This window comes from Oryctolagus cuniculus, chromosome X (assembly GCF_964237555.1).
Source record: "Oryctolagus cuniculus chromosome X, mOryCun1.1, whole genome shotgun sequence".
Lineage (NCBI taxonomy): Eukaryota > Metazoa > Chordata > Mammalia > Lagomorpha > Leporidae > Oryctolagus > Oryctolagus cuniculus.
The window spans coordinates 1,077,853-1,098,509 of NC_091453.1; the positions used below are offsets into that span (position 1 = coordinate 1,077,853).

The following is a 20,657-nucleotide window of genomic DNA, read 5'->3' on the forward strand; positions in this document are numbered from 1 at the left end:
CCCCCTACCTTATACTTGTAACCGAGCAGTATAACTTATCTAAAATTTTCCCTGGGATCTATATCTCAACCTTTTCTTTTAAATTTTTATTTATTTATTTATTTTTATTTGAAAGGCAGAGAGACAGACACAGATCCTCCAAATGCTTGTTCACTCCCCAAATGCCCACAACAGCCAGAGCAGGGTCAGGCCAAAGCTGGGAGCCACAAACTCAATTGGGTCTCCCACAAGTGTGGCAGGGCCTCAGGTACTTGAGCCATCACCGGCTGCACAGCAGCATGAAGCTAGAGTCAGAAGCAGAGTGCTCCGCTGTAGGATGCAGGCATCTCAAGCAGCATGTTCACCGCCGTACCCATGCCTGCCCCATGTGTCACAACCTTAAAAGTGCAGTAATGGGCTAATATCCAAACCAGTGCTAGGATTTAGAATTTTCTAGAAATAAAAACCCTAGAATAACCACTCTTTGTTATATGAATAATTTAATTTGTAATAACAGTGGAAGGTAAAACTATAAAATCCAAAGCAGAGTATTCTGGAGGGTAATTAATATGGAATGCTAACCTGATCCTGAGCAGGACTGCGTCCAGCACTGCCCTGAACTGTACAGCGTAAATCCTCCGTTTGACTTCGATGCAGCTGCTAGGAGGTGCTGGATAGGCTCCGATTATCTACTGCTTTGATTTTCTGAGCACTTGTGTAATGTGCTCTAATGGGCATTGTTTTGTGAATTTGCATCACTAAATTCAGGCCATTAAACAAATATTTAACGCATGGATTAATATTTTTATTGAAGAGGAAGGCTAAGTGACTTAGATATAGGTCAAGATGCTTTTATCCCCTTGGGAGGAAAAATATGCATTGTGTGCATAACCGCCAAAGCTGCTCTGCAGACTCTGATCATTCATTATTAACTTCCGGGGTTTTTTTCCAAGTCGTTCTTAAACCACTTCGCCCCTGAAAAAATGAAGGTTGTGATGTGACTAACTGTATTTATAAACAGGTGAGAACAACTGCTCCGGAAAAATACAGAGTCAAGCCAAGCAACAGCAGCTGTGACCCTGGTGCATCGGTGGATATAATTGTATCTCCCCATGGGGGTGAGTTGTCAGCTGGGGGCCACAGCAGGTGTGGTAGGGGCGGAGCTTGGAGTTGGGTGCCAGCATGCGGAGCTACCAGCTAGAAACTAGAGAACAAAAGATATCAGCAAGTCTCCTCACCTCACTCTAGGCATCCTTGTCTCACATGTAAAATGAGAAGATCAAAAGGGTCCCCGAAGCCCTTTTTTTTTTTTTTTTTTGACAGGCAGAGTGGACAGTGAGAGAGAGAGACAGAGAGAAAGGTCTTCCTTTGCCATTGGTTCACCCTCCAATGGCCGCCACGGCCGGCGCACCGCGCTGATCCGATGGCAGGAGCCAGGTGCTTCTCCTGGTCTCCCATGGGGTGCAGGGCCCAAGCACTTGGGCCATCCTCCACTGCACTCCCTGGCCACAGCAGAGAGCTGGCCTGGAAGAGGGGCAACCGGGACAGAATCCAGCGTCCTGATCCGGACTAGAACCTGGTGAGCCGCGGCGCCGGCCCTACCCCGAAGCCCTTTTCCAGCATTAAAATATAATTATTTTTATAGAATAACATTGTTTAAATGGACAAGAATTAAAATTGAATTTCAGAAAAGCAAGAATTCTCCTTATTAGAATTTCTTTTTTCTTTTTTAAGGTAGTTCCATTTTCTTCTTTTTTCTTTATGTTGTATTCTATAACGCCTCAGGCCACATATTCAGCTCCTTGTAAAGCTTCCTGTTTGGGCGCTGAGTTATCTTTTTGAAATGCAGGTTTCATAGTCTCTGCCCAAGACCGTTTTCTGATCATGGCCGCAGAAATGGAACAGTCATCTGGCACAGGGCCAGCAGAATTGACGCAGTTCTGGAAACAAGTTCCCAGAAACAAAGTGATGGAGCACAGGTAAGCGTTTACGCACAGAACACAAACGTGCCTCCGTGAGCTAGGCGGCATCCCTCCCCTCCCGCGTCTGGCAGGCGCCAAAGCATTCCATGTGGGCCAGGAACTCTGCAAGGCTCTAGGGACACCCAGAGGAATGGCCCAGAGCTGCTAATGGAGAGCGCTAATAGAGAGGCTCGCTGGCAGGCCTGCGCACGAGTCTGGATCTGTCCAGAGCACACACACAGATCTCCGTCTAAGCAACTCCCCTGGTAGGAACAGTCACCCTCTGTGCTGTCACATTAGTGCCAGCATTGTTTGTAAGTGTGAAAGGTTGGAAAGTAACAACCGAAATGGCCACTGGTGAAGCAACAGTGAGATACATTACGCAGTGTCCATGCTACAGAGGACCCCATAGCCGCTCAGAAAGGCACGGTAAGTCTGTTTGTTCTGACTTGGAAAGACATCTGTGATGTCTTCTTAGAGAAAAGCTGCAGTCACACAAAAATATGCCTGACATAAGAGGGGGAAAAGCTGTGAGTGTGTACGTATATGTGTGTGCATGTGAGCGTGTCAGTTGTGACAGAGGTTTTGAAAAGGCATAGAGAAAAGAAAGAATTAAAGCATTCCCAGTTTTGTTCCCCATTGGACATTTGTCAACGTCTAGAGACATTTTTGGTTGTCACAACGAGGGGGTAGGGTAGTGTGGCAGGGCGCGGGAGCCCAAGGATGCCACTGAAGCTGCAGTGCACGGGACGGCGCATTCCAGGCGCGAATGTCAAGAGTGTTGAGGTGAGAAGCCCTGGCTCACACACCGGTTAAGGATGGCCCCTCTGACAACACTTCAGCAGGACCTGAAGGAACTGAGAAAGGGGCCCCATAGATAATTGGACAAAAAACCTTCCACCAGAAGGAAGAGCAAGCAACAAAGGAGTGTTCTGAAACTGTATGAGGCACAGCAAGGAAGTTAGTGTTGCTTGACTTCAGTAAAGGAAGAGGGCGGCAGGAGATGGGGACAAAGATAGCAGGCCCCCAGAGCATTGCCACAGTGAGGACTGCCGAGTTCAAGGGCAGAAACCATGTGTCTGGGCAGAGCACAGCCACACGATGACACAGCTTATTTTGCAAAGGACCCTTCTGGGGCCGTGTAGGGAATAGTTGGCAGGTGCAGGCACGAGCGCTGCTGAGGATGTCACACTGGAGTAGTGGTGGGTGTGGGCTCCATGGTGCCAGATGTTTTAGTTTCATCCACTCATGCAGTCATGAAGCCCACCTTTAGAGGGAGGGAGAGGGAGAGGGATTTTAAAAACCCTCTTAAGACATGACAAACTGGAAAACCTAGTTGTCATGGCTGAATGGAATGAAAAAAGGGGTTAAAAGAAAATAAGTGTGGCTGGAACAAAAAATGAGAAGATCCATAATAAGAAAGCAAGCTGGAGAGGCAGGCGAGGTCAGAGGAGGAGTTCACCTCCATCATAAACTGACACCCGATCTGATGTGCCTTTTTCAAGGTCACCTAGTCAGCTATGTGCTTAATAAAGTGGAAGTGAGCAAGCAAGGGCCCAGGGAGACAGGTGTTATTTCAGTTGTCACAGCCAGAGGGGAAAAGTTAGACCTAGCTGGGAGAATTTTGTGGCAGTCATAACAGAGCCCAGAATTAGAGAGAGAGAGAGAGAGAGAGAGAGAGAGAGTGAGAGAGAGAGAGAATGCTAGCTTTCATCCACTGGTTCACTCTCCAAATGGCTGCAATTGCTGGAGCTGGACCAGGAGCTTCCTCTGGGTCTCCCACGTGGGTGCAGGGGCCCAAGCACTTGGGCCATCTTCCACTGCTTTCCCAGGAGCATTAGCAGGGAGCTGGATCAGAAGTGGAGCAGTCTGGCCTCGAACTGGCACACATATGGGATGCCAGCACCATAGTCAGTGGCTTTAACTGCTACACCACAGCACCTACCCCTAGAAGAATACTTTACGAGGGAAGAAGTAACCAGTGGTACCAAGTGCTGCCAGTGCTGGTCCAGGAGCATGATATGTGGGCAGTGCCCTTGGTGGTGACATTATTGATGTGCGAACAGAGAGCACTTTCAGGCAACCAGGAGCCACGTTGGAGAGAGGGGTCAGATAGTAAGGAACTGGAAGCGGGGAGACCATGCTGGAGGCGTGGCTGGTCAAACAGGGGCTGAGGTAACATTTGGAAGAAGGAATGTGGCATTAATGAAGGTATTGTTTGGGGGTCTGTCATGGGCAAGAAGTGAGCACTGTTTAAAAGCCCAGAGCTAGGTCCATCGGAGGAGAGGCCAAACATAAGAGAGAGAAGCCACTGGCAGTTCCATTCCTGAGAAGGCTGGAAGGGTTGGAACCAAAAGGAGGGGTGGGGGTGTCAGCCTTAGTGGGAAGGAGGAGGTAAAGCAGACAGAGGTCAGGCTCAGAGTGTTCCACTTGATTTACATCGGTGTCTACATGTTCCCATTTTCCAGTTCATTCTACAGGAGGGCCTATTGTTCTTCCTTGTGCTTCTCTGATCAAAGGCATGGTGACGGGAATACTTTGAAAGGCTAAGACACCGATATAAAAGGTGTTGGAGATTAATTTGAAACTCTTATGAAATGGTTCCTCCAAATGAGGGTTCTGGGGGCTTTTGAGTAAGTGTTACACTGTTGTCCGTCTTCCCAGTTCCTAACAGTTAGGAAAGCGGCAGGGAGGCCTAGGGAGTTCTGCTGTCTCCCATCTAGAAAGTGTGGTTGCCTTCCAGTCATGAGATATTTGCATGAATTCTGCGGAATTCCTTGTAAGAAAATCTTCCTGGGGAATCCTGTGGGTTATTGATTAGCCTCGGTGACCTCTTCTGTCCTTTTTACACGGAAAAAGCAGCTGCATGATAAATATCCACTAAGCTGCTGCCGAAGGCAAAGCAGGATAGAGGGATGAGGGCTTTCACCTCTGTGACACAGACTTCTGCATTTAACTCTTTTCAGTTTCTATTTTACTCTTATAAGAAAATTAATGGGGGCTGGCGCTGTGGCGCAGCAGTTTAACGCCCAGGCCTGAAGCGCCAGCATCCCATATGGGCGCCGGTTCGAGACCCTGCTGCTCCATTTCCAATCCAGCTTTCTGCTATGGCCTGGGAAAGCAGTACAAGATGACCCGAGTCCTTGGGCCCCTGTACCTGTGAGGGAGACTTGGAGGAAGGTCCTGGCTCCTGGCTTCGGATCGGCACAGCTCCGGCTGTTGCGGCCAATTGGGGAGTGAACTAGCAGATGGAAGACCTCTCTCTCTCTGCCTCTCCTCTCTCTGTGTAACTCTTTCAAATAAATAAATAAATATTAAAAAAAGAAATAAAATTTATGGAGGGGCCCACTTTGTGGTATAGAGGGTTAAGCTGCCACGTGCAGTGCCGGCATCCCTTACAGTCACCAGTTCGAGTCCGTGCTGCTCCACTTCCAATCCAGCTCCCTGCCAATGCACCTGGGAAAGCAATAGAAAATGGCGCAAGTCCTTGGGCCTCTGCACCCATGTGGGAGACCAGGATGAAGCTCCTGGCTCCTGGCTCCTGGCTTTGGCTTGACCTATCCCTGGCTTTGCAGCCATTTGAGGAGTGAACCAGTAGATAGACGATCTCTCTCGATCTCTCTCTCTCTCTCTCTTTCAAATAAATAAAATAAAGTGTTTTAAAAAAGAAAATTCATTGAAACTTTTAAAGAGTTAATGTCTTTGGATTTTTGTAGGTTAAGATGCCATACTGTTGAGAGCAGTAAACCAAACACTCTTACGTTAAAAGACAACGCTTTTAACATGTCAGATAAAACCGGTGAAGATATATATCTGCAAGTAAGTGTACTTTCTTCCTAACTATAACATGTTAGTTGTAAAAAGGTAAGCAACCTTAGAAACCCATTCTCACCCGCTGACCTAAGGAGAAACCATCAGTAGAGACACACCGGAGATGCTCTCTTCTTTGTAAAAAGACACCAAATCAGAAGTGATATGTGGTGAGTTACTTTTGGAGACCTACTAACCTTTTAAATGCTCTGGCCATTTTAATTTGGGTAGGGACCAATAGCAAAATACAGGTGTTTGGAGCCGGCGCCGTGGCTCAATAGGCTAATCCTCCGCCTTGCGGCGCCGGCACACCGGGTTCTAGTCCCGGTTGGGGCGCCGGATTCTGTCCCGGTTGCCCCTCTTCCAGGCCAGCTCTCTGCTATGGCCAGGGAGTGCAGTGGAGGATGGCCCAGGTGCTTGGGCCCTGCACCCCATGGGAGACCAGGAAAAGCACCTGGCTCCTGGCTCCTGCCAGGATCAGCGCGGTGCGCCGGCTGCAGCGGCGGCCATTGGAGGGTGAACCAACGGCAAAGGAAGACCTTTCTCTCTCTGTCTCTCTCTCACTGTCCACTCTGCCTGTCAAAAAAAAAAAAAAAAAAAAAAAAAAAAAAAAATACAGGTGTTTGGGGGAGTAGCCAAGAATTGGCTTTTGAGACCAAAAGTACCAAGTAGTACATTACAATTTGAAGGGCAGGAAGGCTCGCTTTCTGAATAGCTGCTGCTAGCTCGGGGCTTGTGCATCTCCAGGAAGTGATTGCTCTGCTCCTGTCTCAACTTGAAAATGAGACCTTTCACAATGAGAATAAGCAGAGGCCAATCCATCCACTGAGCAAATCTCACACCTCATTGCACATCTAGCTCGCAGCCTTTCAGAGTAGGCGAGCCCCATCCCTTGTATGTGTGGATTTCGAATATTCCTGTTTGTCATTCCCATGATTAATGACCATTTTATTGATGCAGATCTTTCATCCCTTTTTGCCTCTTCAGCTCAATCGTTTACTAGAAAGCAATAGGAAGCTTGAAGACCAAGTTCAGCGTTGTATCTGGTTCCAGCAGCTACTGCTTTCTTTAACCCTGCTCTTGCTTGCTGTTGTCGTCTCTTTCTTCTATTCACTGTTGAGTTAAAGAAGTGGTGCCTGGTCGGCAACATGGCTCCTTCAACCATTAGTTGGAAAAAGTAACAGACCCAAAACTTCTCCACCAAGCTACTAAAAAATCTTGCACATCTGTGCTTCCTCAAAGGAAATACGCAGCACGTAGAGGGGTGTAACACTTACATCTCTTGAAAATAAACTGCTCGAATAAAGAGATGCTGGAGAAATGATTAGAGACTGTGATAGTTGGGAAAGTAAGTAAAGGCGTATGCATTGTGTAAATTAGTAGTTTAAATATAACTTATTTTTTCCTTTTGATTTGAACACTTTTGAAGCTTAAGTCTTCTCCTGTAAATACATTAGCAAAATGGGAAAGTGGAAGTAACATGCTTTGTTGCAGCCAAAATATGTAGTCCGCATTTTTATGACAGAATTATTCTAGCTGAGCCGACTTACTAGCTTTTCTATACTATGTATATAGAAGAACGTGTATATTGAAGAAGAAGACATACAGAGTAATTTATGTAATCATGACTTTGTAATTTTGAGAATTACTTCCCAACGATAGTCAATATTCTTTTGGAATGTAAACCTATTTAATGCCAAACCACCTTAGCCTTTATTTCTCAGTGTTCCATGACGGCCTGCCTTTTATTCATCTCAGGCTTTTTTAGGAACACTCGCATTCTGTTAGAATTTGGAAAACTAAGTGTGGTTGGTTTTTTCTTCCGATTCTGTTAGTAATACCCAGAAGGAAAGTCTCCTCGAGCTGCCTCCCTTTCCAGTCATTTCTATGCAGCTGCCTGTTGTCCACTGTGGCTGGACACTGAACCTTTTGCCTAATTAATTCTAAAGGCCTGATCTTCACCCTCATTCCAGAGCACAGGAGCCTCTCTGGGAACACGAACTGCATTTTCACTGTCATTTCTAAAGGAAAGGCATTAGATAAAACTTTGTGAAAAAAATGGATTTTGAGATGCTAAGTAAGTATGATTAATTTGCCTTTCAAAATGTTCCTTGTTAATATCAGCCATGAGAAGGAACCCCACAAAAGGAAAAAAAAAACAAAAAAACACAGACGCTCAAGTGTCAGCTCTCCATTTAGAGGATGAAAAGTAACACTCGTGATCGACTGAAAAACCGTCAGACCAGGGCAAATGAAGTTGCCGGCTACTCTGCCTTTGGCACAGTAATACCCGTCCAGTACGGTTCGTAAATTCCTAAAAAGACACACCTTGCAGGAGCAGAGGCTAAGGAAGTTCGCTTCTTTTCTCATTAATACGACCTACTTCAGTCACATGCACATCTACTTTATATGAAAGAAAAATAGTATGCCTGTAAAATAAATTTTGAGTCTCGATGGAGCCACGTCTTGGAGATTTGTTGTTCTTTGTTCTGAGGTGCAGTGTTGTTGGTTTGGATCCTGAAGAAGTGGATTCCCAAACTGAGTTTTGGAGAATGATACAGTAGGAGCTTCGAAAGTAACCGAGGAAATAAACCCTTAAAAGGACACTGGTGTGATACCCGGTCTTAATTTGGGCTTTTCTGTTTCAGTTTGCCACCCCCAGATGTGAAACGGACTACAGTCCACCCTAAGTGCCGTGCACAGTATAGCCCTGTGTGTACACACAGTGGCTTCCCTTACATGGTAGATTTTTGGCCTTAATATAATCTAATCCTAAAGTATTTGTGTGTGTTTTTGTTCCTCAGCAAATAAGTAAATGAGGACAGAATTAGCCAAGATTGGAAATGTATTGTCTTAACGGTGTCCCTTTAATGTTTCTATGAAAATTATGTTGGCTTGCTGAACTATCCTTTGCTTGAGTCGGGTCAGTTGAATTTATTTAATAACATATCCTGTTGACATTTGTGCGTCTGTTAAATGTGACTAAGCAGAATTACTGAAAATTAACTACCAAATCAAAAGCATCTAAACTTTTGTACTTGTCTTGATTAATCATACACATTTACGTTTGATTTTATACTGTCTTTGTTTGATTTGATTTAATCACACATGCATGATTATTTTTGCTACTTGAATCAGTTTTATTTTTAATCATGCCATTACCTGTTCATGACCATATTACCAAGGACTGGCTTTTGAATTTAGTTTTTAGTTTTCACTTGGGAATGGATATTGATAGATTTTTCCATGAAAACATTAATGAAATATCATTAGCTTGATCTGCAAGTAGTCTAAAAATGCGATGCTGGTAAACCTGGCCTCAAATTTCATAACACCATAACTGTTTTTATATCTTGCCACTAATTTTGACTGGATTTATTAGCACTTTATTGTACAATTACAAAAAAAATATATTCCTAGAATTGTTGCCAGTGTAATTTCTCTAATGTTCTGGTGCTTTTCATATATTTTCAGTATTTTTATTACTATATTGGTATTTTCTTTGTATAAATTGATCAAAAGAACATGTTTTCTATTTTAATATGTTTTAGAAAAATAATTACATTTATGAAATAAACATCATCAGGAAAAAACTTCTGGTCTCTAATTGATAAAACTTCTTAAAGACAATCAGACCATAGTAGTTCCTTCTGGATCTGCTTTGCATTTTCATAAGGACAGCTCTGCAGGTTTCTAACCATGCAGTCAGATGTCAGGCGAGTGTCCTGTAGTGTGTCGTTGTCCCCATGCTGGGTCTGGCTGCTCTTCAGTGCGGTTCTCTGTTTCCCCTAACTTAGCAGCAGAGTCACTGTCAGGGCTTGGGGCTCATTACTGAATTGTCCCAGTCCTAGCATCCACACACCTTCCTGCCTCCCGGGAGCACTCAGGAAGCAGCTATCGAGAAGTTCTGCCTGGCTACTGGGCACACTAAAGATGACAGTGTGACACTGACCATTCCTGAAATCTGGCATGTAGGCCTGGCCCAAGGCATGGGGGACAATGGGAGGAGCCACAAATCAGCCCAGGATGGTGACAGAAGAGGCCCTCTGGTTGCTGATATCTGGTCCTCTCCCCACTGGAAGACACAGCCTCCAAAAAGGCAGCAACCTCCCTAAAAATTCCATGAATAGGACTGCTTCCTCTTCGATACTTAAGAGGCAGAGATGGGAAATCAGGTGGGTGAAGAGTCCAAAGCATGGATAAATCAACATGGAGCTGCAAGTTAGCCTATCAGGGAATGCCATAGCAGCCTGGGCCTGGGGGGGCCTGGTCTCCTCTCCCAAAGGACATGATTTCCTAGCAAGTGTGCCCCTGAGTTACGGAGAATGACATAGTAGGAGCTTCAAAAGTAACCGAGGAAATCAAACCTTAAAAGGACACTGGGTAAATCTCCAGCTAGGAATGGGTTGATGGTTTTACCAGGAGACTTCAGCTCTCTCTTCCCTAAATGTTCACCACCAGCTCCAGGTTTCAAAACCCAAATGGGAGCCGCCAGAAGCTTAGGGCTCCCGTTCTCTTCCTGGCTCTAAGGGACAGATTGGAAATCTTTCCACCCGTGCCAGCCAAGTCGATGGCAGTTAGGAATGAGGGTGCTGAGGGCAGGGCCCCTGTCTGCCACTTGGGAAAGTTAACCTGCCACGGGCTGATTAGTGTGAATGGCAGGAGACCGCACAGGGATGGCGTCCATGGAGTGCAGCCTGGTTTTGCTGCTGCCACCTCCACAGCCTTCCAGCCGAGCCTCCTAGAACTGTCACACTTGAGTTATTTCCCAGAATAGCCCACCTCATTCCAAACCAAGTGGCAGGCACTCTCCAAACTTTGCCTTACTTTGTATTCCTATCCTTGCCTTCTTAGCACTTTAATAAAATTATCACACTGGATCTGTCACATCTGCATCTTGGAGTTGTCCTTATATTGAATAAAAATTACCTCCCTGGGGCAGGCGTTGTGGTTCAGTGGATTCCCACATCCCATATCGGAGTGCTAGTTCAAGTGGTTCCTCCACTTCCAACCCAGCTTCCTGTTAATACACCCTGGGAGGTCGCAGATAATGGCTTAAGTACTTGGGTCCCTGTCACCCACATGGGAGACCCAGATGGAGGAGTTTCTGGTTCCTGGCTTTGGTCTGGCCCAGCTGGGGCTATTGTAGGCATTGGGGCTGTGAACCCGTGGATGGAGAATCAAGCAATCTCTCAATCTCTCCTTCTCCCTCTCCCTGTCCTTCTCCCGCTTCTGCTCACTCTGCCTTTCAAATAGAAAATGAATAAACATTTTAAAAATTACCTCCCTGTGATGTCCAAAAAGTCTCTCATACCTTCCCTGCCCCATTCATGTCCCCTGCCATGAAGAGTAAAACTAATTTCTTGCACAACTTAATATATTTGACGACAACAGGTTTAGCAGACAACAATACAGAGGAATATCTCCCTGACCCACAGGGACAAGGAATATGCACATTTTCAAGTCTGTAGAGGGAGAGTTTGAGTGGTCCTTGAAACTTGAGCAGTTTTTCCATGCTCCTTTGTCCCGAGAATTCTGGGAATACATAAGATCTTGTTTATTTCAGATGAGGAAGCCAAAGGTTCAAGAATTAATTCTCTTTCCCAAGGGCACATGACTAATCAGTTTCAGAGCCAAGTTGAACTAGTCTCCCACATACAAGTGCTTGTTGGTTATAACTACACAGAGCTGTCTGTCTGAGTTATACATTCAACTGTTGAATGGGTAAGTTTGACAGGATAGGAAGAAAAGAGAATGAAGATAATACTACAGGAGGAGAAGTGACAGAACAGCCACTTTAAAGATTTATTTATTTACTTATTTATTTAAAGAGTTACAGAGAAGCAGAGGCAGAGAGAGAGAGAGAGAGAGAGAGAGAGAGAGAGGGAGGTCTTTCATCCACTGGTCCACTCTCCAAATGGCTGCAACAGCCAAATCTGAGCCGATCCGAAACTAGGAGCCAGGAGCTTCTTCCAGGTCTTCCACATGGGTTCAGGGGCCCAAGGACTTGGGCCATCTTCTACTGCTTTCCCAGGCCATAGCAGAGAGCTGGATCAGAAGTGGAGCAGCCGGGACTCAAACCGGCACCCATATGGGAAGCTGGTGCTGCAGGCAGTGGCTTGACCTGCTACAGGATGGCGTATTTTGATGTGCACCATCAACCTTCAAGACTACTCTGTAGAAGGGCATATAGTAGGGTATTTTGCCACTAGTAGTCTCAAAATCATTATACCATGACCCTTACAAGTCAGGTGCATATGTGAGTCTACTCATTTTCTATTGCCGTATAACAAACTTCTGCCAACTTAGCAACTTAAAACAACACCAATGTATTATCTCAGAGTTTCTGTGGGTTAAGTCTGGTGCAGTATGCCCGGCTTCTCTGCTCAGGGTCTCACAAGTCTGACTGCACCCTCCCTGGAGAAAGACCTACCTTCAACTTCTTGGCAGAATTCATTTCCTCATGGCTGTAGGACTCATCATGTTGATTTCTTACTGGCAAGAGGGACTGCTCTCAGACCCTAGCCACTTCTCCCAGGTCTTTGTTCTGTGGTCCCCATCATATATATAAACTGCGTGCCCACACTCAAGGAGAAAGGTTATACAAGGGATGGGACCTACCAACTCGTCCAGGTCAGTCCCTAGGAAATGGAGACCAAGAACAGTGAACTCAGCTTACCCAGTCTGATTGACAGCTTTGAGCTCACAGATGTTCCACACCTCAAAGGCAATAGGCTAGAGCTTTCACATTAGGCACCAAGTGACAGGCATGGGGACAACAGATCTCTATCCTACTTGGCTCTCTCTAGTCTCACAACTTCCATTCATAAAAGTATTCAACTTTTACCAAAAAAAGAAATTGTTAAAGAAAAGTATGTACTCACTACTTTTCACTTTTACTCAGTCATAAAATAGACATAAGAGTCTTGCAATGAATTCACTAGGACAAAGAGCACTTCCAGTAATTGTGTGCTTTTATAAATGAAGCTCTAGTGAAAAAGCTGGCTTTTTTTAACTTTCCCTCTTCTTTCAGAATAATTCATTCACTTTATTTAATGTAAGTGAATGGTCTTAGACTAACTATGCTCTTTGAAGGTAGCAATGAAATGATTAAAACTTTAAAAAAAAAAAAAGGAAAGCATCCTATTCTTATAGAGACTTACATCATGATTTGCAGCCTTTATACTGTCCAATTTACTTTGAATCAAATTCCAGTCCCTTGAATTCTGCTTCAGAAAGTTCCCTGCACATTTTCAGGTAATTCTGAAGCTGTGTGTACCTGTAAAAATCTCATGGATTCATTTTTAAAACCTTGAATACTTTTTGGAAGTCAAATATGGATGTGTGTGTATATATATATGTATGTTTGTAATAAGTTTCTGACTGCAAAAAACTCTCAAAATTTCTAATCTTACACCTGTCCATTTTCCTTGCTGAATCTGGAACTATAGTAAACTAAGAAGTGAGTCATTTGTCCTTCTCAATCCAATATGCATCTACATTTTTTACATCAAGCCCTTCCCCTAATTCCACTATACAGATTTGTTCAGTGGAACTTAATATTTGCAGCTAAATCTGCTCTGAACTGCTTTCACCCACTACCATGCAAATGTGGTTGAGTAACGGATGTCAAATACCAAATAACTCTTCTCAGTCATAAACTAAATGTCAGAAATGTGGTTTTGGTACTTCTCCAATGTTCTAAGTCTGTGACTTCAGCTACTTCCTTTTAGTGGAGGTGGAGAGTAAAAGGGTTATTATTATAAGGGAAATAACAATAGTATGATTCAGCCTAGCCAAATTTAATTTTTTAATGTGGCTGAATTGATAAGTTGCTAAAAAGGAAAGTTAAGAGGAGATTGAGGCTGGCGCCGCGGCTCACTAGGCTAATCCTCCGCCTTGCAGTGCCAGCACCCCGGGTACTAGTCCCGGTCGGGGCACCGGATTCTGTCCTGGTTGCCCCTTTTCCAGGCCAGCTCTCTGCTGTGGCCCGGGAAGGCAGTGGAGGATGGCCCAAGTACTTGGGCCCTGCACCCCATGGGAGACCAGGAGAAGCACCTGGCTCCTGCCATTGGATCAGCGCGGTGCGGCGGCCGCAGCACGGCGGCCATTGGAGGGTGAACCAACGGCAAAGGAAAACCTTTCTCTCTGTCTCTCTCTCTCACTGTCCACTCTGCCTGTCAAAAAAAAAAAAAAAAAAAAAAAAGAGGAGATTGAGCGAAAAGCAAAGCAAACCTTCCTTACTGCTCTGGAACTGGTGGAGGTGTCTTACCAAGGAGTTATATTCTAAAGTCAGTGCTTTGAGCAGAATTGAGTCTGAAATTCACAAAGGAAGGGCCAAAAGAGAGATGGACACAGAAACCCAATCTTGATGAGTCTAAACCTTCATTTTATTACCAGATGAAGTGTTTGGCTTTACTTTTTATTATTTTTACAGGAGAGAGGGGTCATGCAGTACAAAAAATATATGTAGTGTATCTTTAAAATTACTATCAGCAAGGTTCTTTTGGTTTACAACGCACAAGGGAATTGAGAACGAATCAAAGGCATTCTTATGTCCTATGCTATGTGCATCAAGTTGAACAGACCCTATTGAGGGCCAAGTATAAGTGTAGTTGCTCACACAGAGTCAAAATCAGACTGAAATCTGACCTTCCTCTTAGACAAACCCCTAGAAAGTATCCACAACACATCTCTGCTTACACCCCTCTCCTTGTCTCTCACTTCATTCAAGTATCTATTCCCTTCACTCTAGCAAAGTGCACACGTTAAGGTCCAGGAATGACACCCTTGTTGCTTCATCCAGTGGACCCACTTCAGCCCAATTCAAGGGAACTCTTGCAGCAGCATTTGGTTATATCAACCACTAGGTTTCTGAAACCACAAACTTCTGCTTTTCTCACCGGCACCCTTGTTTCCTCGTCTGGCTGATCATCTTCCACCAAGATGATCAATGTTAGGTGAATTCCTGCATACCCATGGCTGCAGTTATCATCAATAAACTACTAACTCTTGTCCTTGCCTAACCCAGAACTCCTACTCTGGATCCACTATCAACAGTTCCAGGTGGCCATCACAGAATGTCAAAACCAGCTCACACTCTTCCCCTTAACCATTTCTTCCAGTCTCCCTCTCAATGGATGACACCACCCTGCATCCATTTACCCTGCTAGAAATCTGCCTTCTTCCTGCACACCATAGAAGCCATCTCTTCACCGATGCTCTCTTTCTCCCTCTCTCCACTGCCACCTCCTACTTCAAACCAAAGCCCCTCTCACATGGACTCCTTTAACAGTCTCCGGTGGTCTTTGAGCATCTTCCTCCAAAATGATTCAGAAACACTCAGGACTCATTGCAACTGCACATCTGATCATAGTATTCCTCGATTAAAACCCTCAAGAGCTTTTCATGGTTTTTAGCCCACGATTATGTCTCCTAACTTGCCCTTCAGGACCCTGAGTAATCAGGTGCGTTCCTACCATCCAGGATTGTAACCCCCACCCTCCCTATTTTTATGGCTCAGTCTTGTTCTCTGTCTAAATTCTGCTCCATCCAGCCTCCCATCCTCAACCTTCATGGAAGCTTTCAACTCATCATCAGCTCAGAGAAGGTAGCCCTCGTCCAGAGGATGTGTGGGGTGATGTCCTTATATTAGATGCACAAATAATACTACCATGTTTCTTCATAATATTCATTACAGTCTGAATCTAAATATTTGTACCATTTTTGTTAACACCTCTTTTCGCATTGAACTCTAAGAACTATATAAGGAGAGGGATGGAGCACACCATTGAGTCCCCAGCACATAGCTTAATACTTGCCATATGGCTAGAGCCTAACTGACGAAGGAAAAAAATCCCTGGAATTTAAAAGGTAAACTATCAAGTTGTATGCTTGCTTTCTTTTTTTAACTTTTATTTAATAAATATAAATTTCCAAAGTACAACATTTGGATTATAGCAGCTTTTTCTCCCCATAACCTCCCTCCCACCTGCAACCATCCCATCTCTCACTCCTTCTCCCATCCCATTCTTCATCAAGATTCATTTTCCATTATCTTTATATGCAGAAGATAAATTTAGTATATATTAAGTAAATATTTCAACAGTTTGCACCCACACAGACACACAAAGTATAAAGTACTGTTTGAGTACTAGTTATAGCATTAATTCACATTGTACAACACATTAAGGACAGAGATCCTACATGGGGAGTAAGTGTACAATGACTCCAGTTGTTGACTTAACAATTGACACTCTTATTTATGGTGTCAGTAATCACCCGAGGCTCTTGTCATGAGCTGCCAAGGCTACGGAAGCCTCTTGAGTTCACCAACTCAGATCTTATTTAGACAAGGTCATAGTCAAAGTGGAAGTTCTCTCCTCCTTTCAGAGAAAGGTACCTCCTTCTTTGCTGGCCAGTTCTTTCCACTGGGATCTCACTCACAGAGATCTTTCATTTAGGTAATTTTTTTTTTCCAGAGTGACTTGGCTTTCCATGCCTGAAATACTCTCATGGGCTTTTTAGCCAGATCTGAATGCCTTAAGGGCTGATTCTGAGGCCAGAGTGTTGTTTAGGACATCTGCTGGCTTTCTTCGTTATCATTCTTAGCTTAGCCTCCATGTTCACCAATCCACTACCATGCATGCAATTCGGGGCTAGTAGGATAAAAAAGCAAGTACAAAAGATGGTTTGCTGTTCTCAGAGAACCTGGACTAAGTGGTCTGCAGCCCAAATGGGAATTACAGGTCAGTAGGGCCACCGTCTCTCTAACACTCACAATAGACCTGTCTTTCATCAGGCACTCGCTACAGAGGACAGCACGGGGTTTACCCAAACCTTGAATGAGAATAGCTCTTTCCCGGGCTCTTCTTACCCTACTCACAACACGGCAGGGACCAACAACTATGGCCCCATTGATAGCATACTAGAGCAGTTTCTCAGGTGCTATTTTCTAACTCTCTAGGCCCGCATTTCCTCAAGTAGATCCCTTAGAACACCCATTCCAAAGTTTACACTGAGCCAAAAGGTTTCCATTGTCACATAATTCTCAGAAACACTGCAGTAAACAAAATTAAATTCCACCCCCATAGAGTTTCTCAGGATCTTTAGTGTACTAATGTGTATGACAAATCTCTAAGATTATTGTTAAGTATTTCCCAAGTTTATAAAACCATGTGCTAAATTAAAATTATAGGAGGACATTTTTTGAAGCAAGCTCCTGTGTTGGGCTCTCTTTCATGGAATGAGTGTTGTTCGGTTCTAGAATTGAAAACAAAGCCAATTAAGACCACTGAAATAAATTATTATAATCTTGTCCTTTGACACAAGGAATTCTGTTTTCAAACAGTGTATTCTGGAACTGAGAACACGCTTGGGAAAACACTGTGTTGGTGGGTTTTAACAGGGTTCAAAGATCCCTGTATGCCTGTAAACCCAGGCAATACCAGCAATGGATATCACAGCTGAAGGTAGTGCTCAAAGATAAAACTCTAGGGGCTGGCGTTGTGGGACGGTGGATTAAGTCATGGCTCACGATGCTGTGATCCTACATAGGAGCGCTGGTTTGGGTCCCAGCTGCTCCACTTCCTTTCCAGCTCCCTACTAATGCACATGGAAGGCAACAGAAGATGGCCCAAGTGCTTGGCCCCTGTCCGCACTTTTAATTACAGGAGAGGAGATTCACCGCTGAAAAGCAGGATAGGTCTTTATATTGTTTTCTCAATTCCATTTGTAAAACTAGTCAGATGGCCTTTTTCCCGCTCCTTGTGCCCGCTCTCCCGCCATACTTTGCTTGCCTGCCCTCTTGCCGCCCTCCCGCCCGCATGCCCTCTCTCACTTGAAGCCTCTAGGCTGCTCCCTGGAACAGGCCAGTATGGAACTCCTCGTTTACTCTTTCTAACCCACTTTCCCTTAATAAAGCCCTCATGTACCTGTGTATTTCTCTCGCTTTCCAAGTAAATCCTGAACTTAAAAAAAAATCCTAGTTGGATGTGACAGTGTATCTATTTTAACTAAAAATCACATGTAATCTTGAAGACCTTTCTGTGGATTTGCATTTCTGAATTCTATCCCCCCAGCCCACTCCCCCTGCAGCCCTGGATAGCGCAAAGCTCGATTGCACATGCCTGGCTCTCTTCCTTCTCATCCATATGTGCACCAATTTTTGTCTGTTGTCATTCTGTGAATTGCCTAAATATGTGAAACATGTTTGAAGCTCACCAAAATGGACGTTCATCAGGAAAGCCAGCCATTATTGCTCTCTGCTCACTGCTCAACAGGACTTCAGCCAACACACACGCAGCTTGGGGCCCTAGCTCCTGGCTGTCATTACCTGCAGGAAACACACCCAAGCTTTCATTCACTCCAGGCAAATCCAAGTAGACGTCAGGGGCATTATGAGAATGCTAGCTTGGGGGACTTCATTATAGATGCTAACTGTAAGTGTGCAGATAGTACAGGTTGAAAGTTAATGGTATTTCTCGATTATCAGTAGACTTGGATTACCTGTATATAATCCTTTCAACGCAGCCTGCCCTTGTTTGGTAATGGCTTTTCCTTTCTGAGTCTTCTTGTCCATCCTGATCTTTCTCTGAAGACAGAAACTTTGCTGAGTACCTCATTCCTGTCTGTCTTCTTCTTCACTAACATCTTTGAATTTCAGTGGTTCTGGCACTGATCTTTAGCTAATTGTATCTATTAACCCTCTGTTTCATGGCTTAAAATCAATATACATTTTTATTAAAGGTGCAGGGAGGGGGGAAAGGTCACTCTGTGAGCTTGCTCTAAATAAATACACTTTAGTTACCCCAGGTGCTTCTTTCTGCTACCTATTGAATCTAATGTTCTTTGACTCAATTATAGGTGTAATTTCCTTCTTCCTTTTCTTGCCCACGGGACTCATTATTCAATATTGTATTTTCCAGCCCTCCAGTAAACGGCATGCATAATAGCATTAGACTGTTTGCCAGGCAGTCCCTAAACAAACATGGCTTGAATCAAATGGACTGAAAGTTCAAAATTTTATGGTTTCAGTAAAGTATGAGGGCTGAAAATCTGCTTTGTTGCCCCTTAGCAATAAGCTTGCAAAAGCCAATCAATTACGATGGAGATATAGAAGCATCAAAGAAAATATCACTTTTTAAGCAAGGCCAGGTAACCTTCGAGAGAAATCAATAAAGAGTTCTTGGACCTTTTCAAAGAGGGTGTTAGAAGGAATCTTATTTTTTTAAAAATGGATTTATCTGTGTGTGTGTGTGTGTAGGGAGAAAGAGAGAGAGAGAAACAAAGAGAGCTCCCATCTGTTGGTTCACTCCTCAAATGCCCACAGTGGCCAGGGCTGGGTTAAGGCAGAAGCTGAGAGCTGGTAACTCAGTCCAGGTCACCCATGTGGGTGGCAGGACCTTAATTACTTGAGCCATTACCACTGCCTCCAAGAATCTATGTTAGCAGGAAACTGAAGTAGGAGCCAGAGACAAGTTTCAAACCCAGGTAGTTGGAATAAGGGATACAGGTGCTCCAGCCTGTGTCTTAATCACTAGGCCAAATGCCCAAGGAATCATTGAAAGAGGAGCCAGAGTCTGATTAAGAGGGGCTGGGACTTCTTTTTTTTAAAAGATTTATTTATTTATTTGAAAGGCAAGTTTACAGAGAAGCAGAAGTAGAGAGGAGAGAGAGAGAGAGAGAGAGAGAGAGAGAGAGCGAGCCATCCACTGGTTCACTCCCCAAATGGCTGCAACATCGGAAGCTAATCCAGTCCAAAGCCAGGAGCAGAGCTGGACCAAACCGAAGCCAGGAGCTTCTTCCTGGTCTCCCATGTGGGTGCAGGGGCCCAAGGACTTGGGTCATCTTCTACTGCTTTCCCAGGTCACAGCAGAGAGCTGGATTGGAAGTGGAGCAGCCAGGACTAGAACTGGTGCCCATATGGGATACTGGCACTGCAGGCGCCCGCTACGCCACAGTGCTGGCCTCTGGAATCTGCGTTTCTCAAGCACCTAAGTCATGTTGTTGCCACTGTATCACACTGCCAGTAACAAGGCTTTGAAATGTGAGAAAAGGCCAATCTGAGCACTCACTCAGAGCTGTTGAATGAGAATCTCGAGTTGCCAGGAGCCCCAGATCCCCAAGTGGTTCATACACGTGCTCAAGTTTGAAAAACCTCCGTGGAAACAACTCCCACCTTTTCTTCAAAGTCTCTTTTTGTAAGGGCCTTCTCATTTTATTCAACTATTAAGCATGTGCTTCACTCCAACAGCTGTGGTTAGAAGCCATTTGTTATGAACTGTTGTGGATTTTGCTAGCCAAATCCTGGATAGTCATTCGGCTGTGTTATGCATGTATATTCTTTAAAACGAATTAATATTTATTGAATGTCAAAAAGAAGACTAATGCAGGGCCGGTGCTGTGGCATAGTGGGTAAAGCCACCGCCTGCAGTGCCGGCATCCCATATGGGTGCCGGTTCAAGTCCCTGCTGTTCCACTTCCCATCTAGCTCTCTGTTGTGGCCTGGGAAAGCAGTATAAGATGGCCCAAGTGCTTGGGCCCCTGCACCCATGTGGGAGACCTGGAGGAAGCTCCTGGCTCCTGTCTTTGGATCAGCGCAGCTCTGGCAGTTGCGGCCAATTGGGGTGTGAACCGGGAGATGGAAGACACTTCGACCTCTCGACCTCTCGACCTCTCAACTTTTCTCTGCCTCTCCTTCTCTCTCTCTGTAATTCTAACTTTCAAATAAATGAATAAATTTTTTTTAAAAAAGGACTAATGTGCAGATTCTGTCCTCAGAGAATTGCTGCCCAGATTTAGCCTAAGTGTTGCAAGGGGCAAGGAAGAGAGATGCATCACTTACGGTGTATGTTTTGTCATGAAACATCTTCATTTTGTGCTCTCATAATTAAAAGTATGATATTT

At 44.5% G+C, this 20,657-nt stretch overlaps 1 protein-coding gene across 6 annotated transcripts in view; it reads left to right on the plus strand.

Annotated features, from left to right (window-relative positions):
* MOSPD2 (motile sperm domain containing 2) overlaps nucleotides 1-20,657 on the plus strand; it is a 73,954-nt gene that overhangs the window by 43,541 nt on the left and 9,756 nt on the right. For 3 of the 6 annotated variants that reach the window (XM_008272358.4, XM_051827592.2, XM_008272357.4), the window contains exons 12-14: nucleotides 1,001-1,097; nucleotides 1,829-1,958; nucleotides 5,657-5,759. In XM_008272358.4, coding sequence (XP_008270580.1) covers nucleotides 1,001-1,097; nucleotides 1,829-1,958; nucleotides 5,657-5,759 — 330 coding nt within the window. Of the gene's footprint in view, nucleotides 1-1,000; nucleotides 1,098-1,828; nucleotides 1,959-5,656; nucleotides 5,760-5,845; nucleotides 6,002-6,369; nucleotides 6,502-6,737; nucleotides 9,272-20,657 lie in introns of those variants that run through there. The other 3 variants (XR_011385660.1, XM_051827593.2, XM_008272359.4) reach the window with 3 other exon arrangements.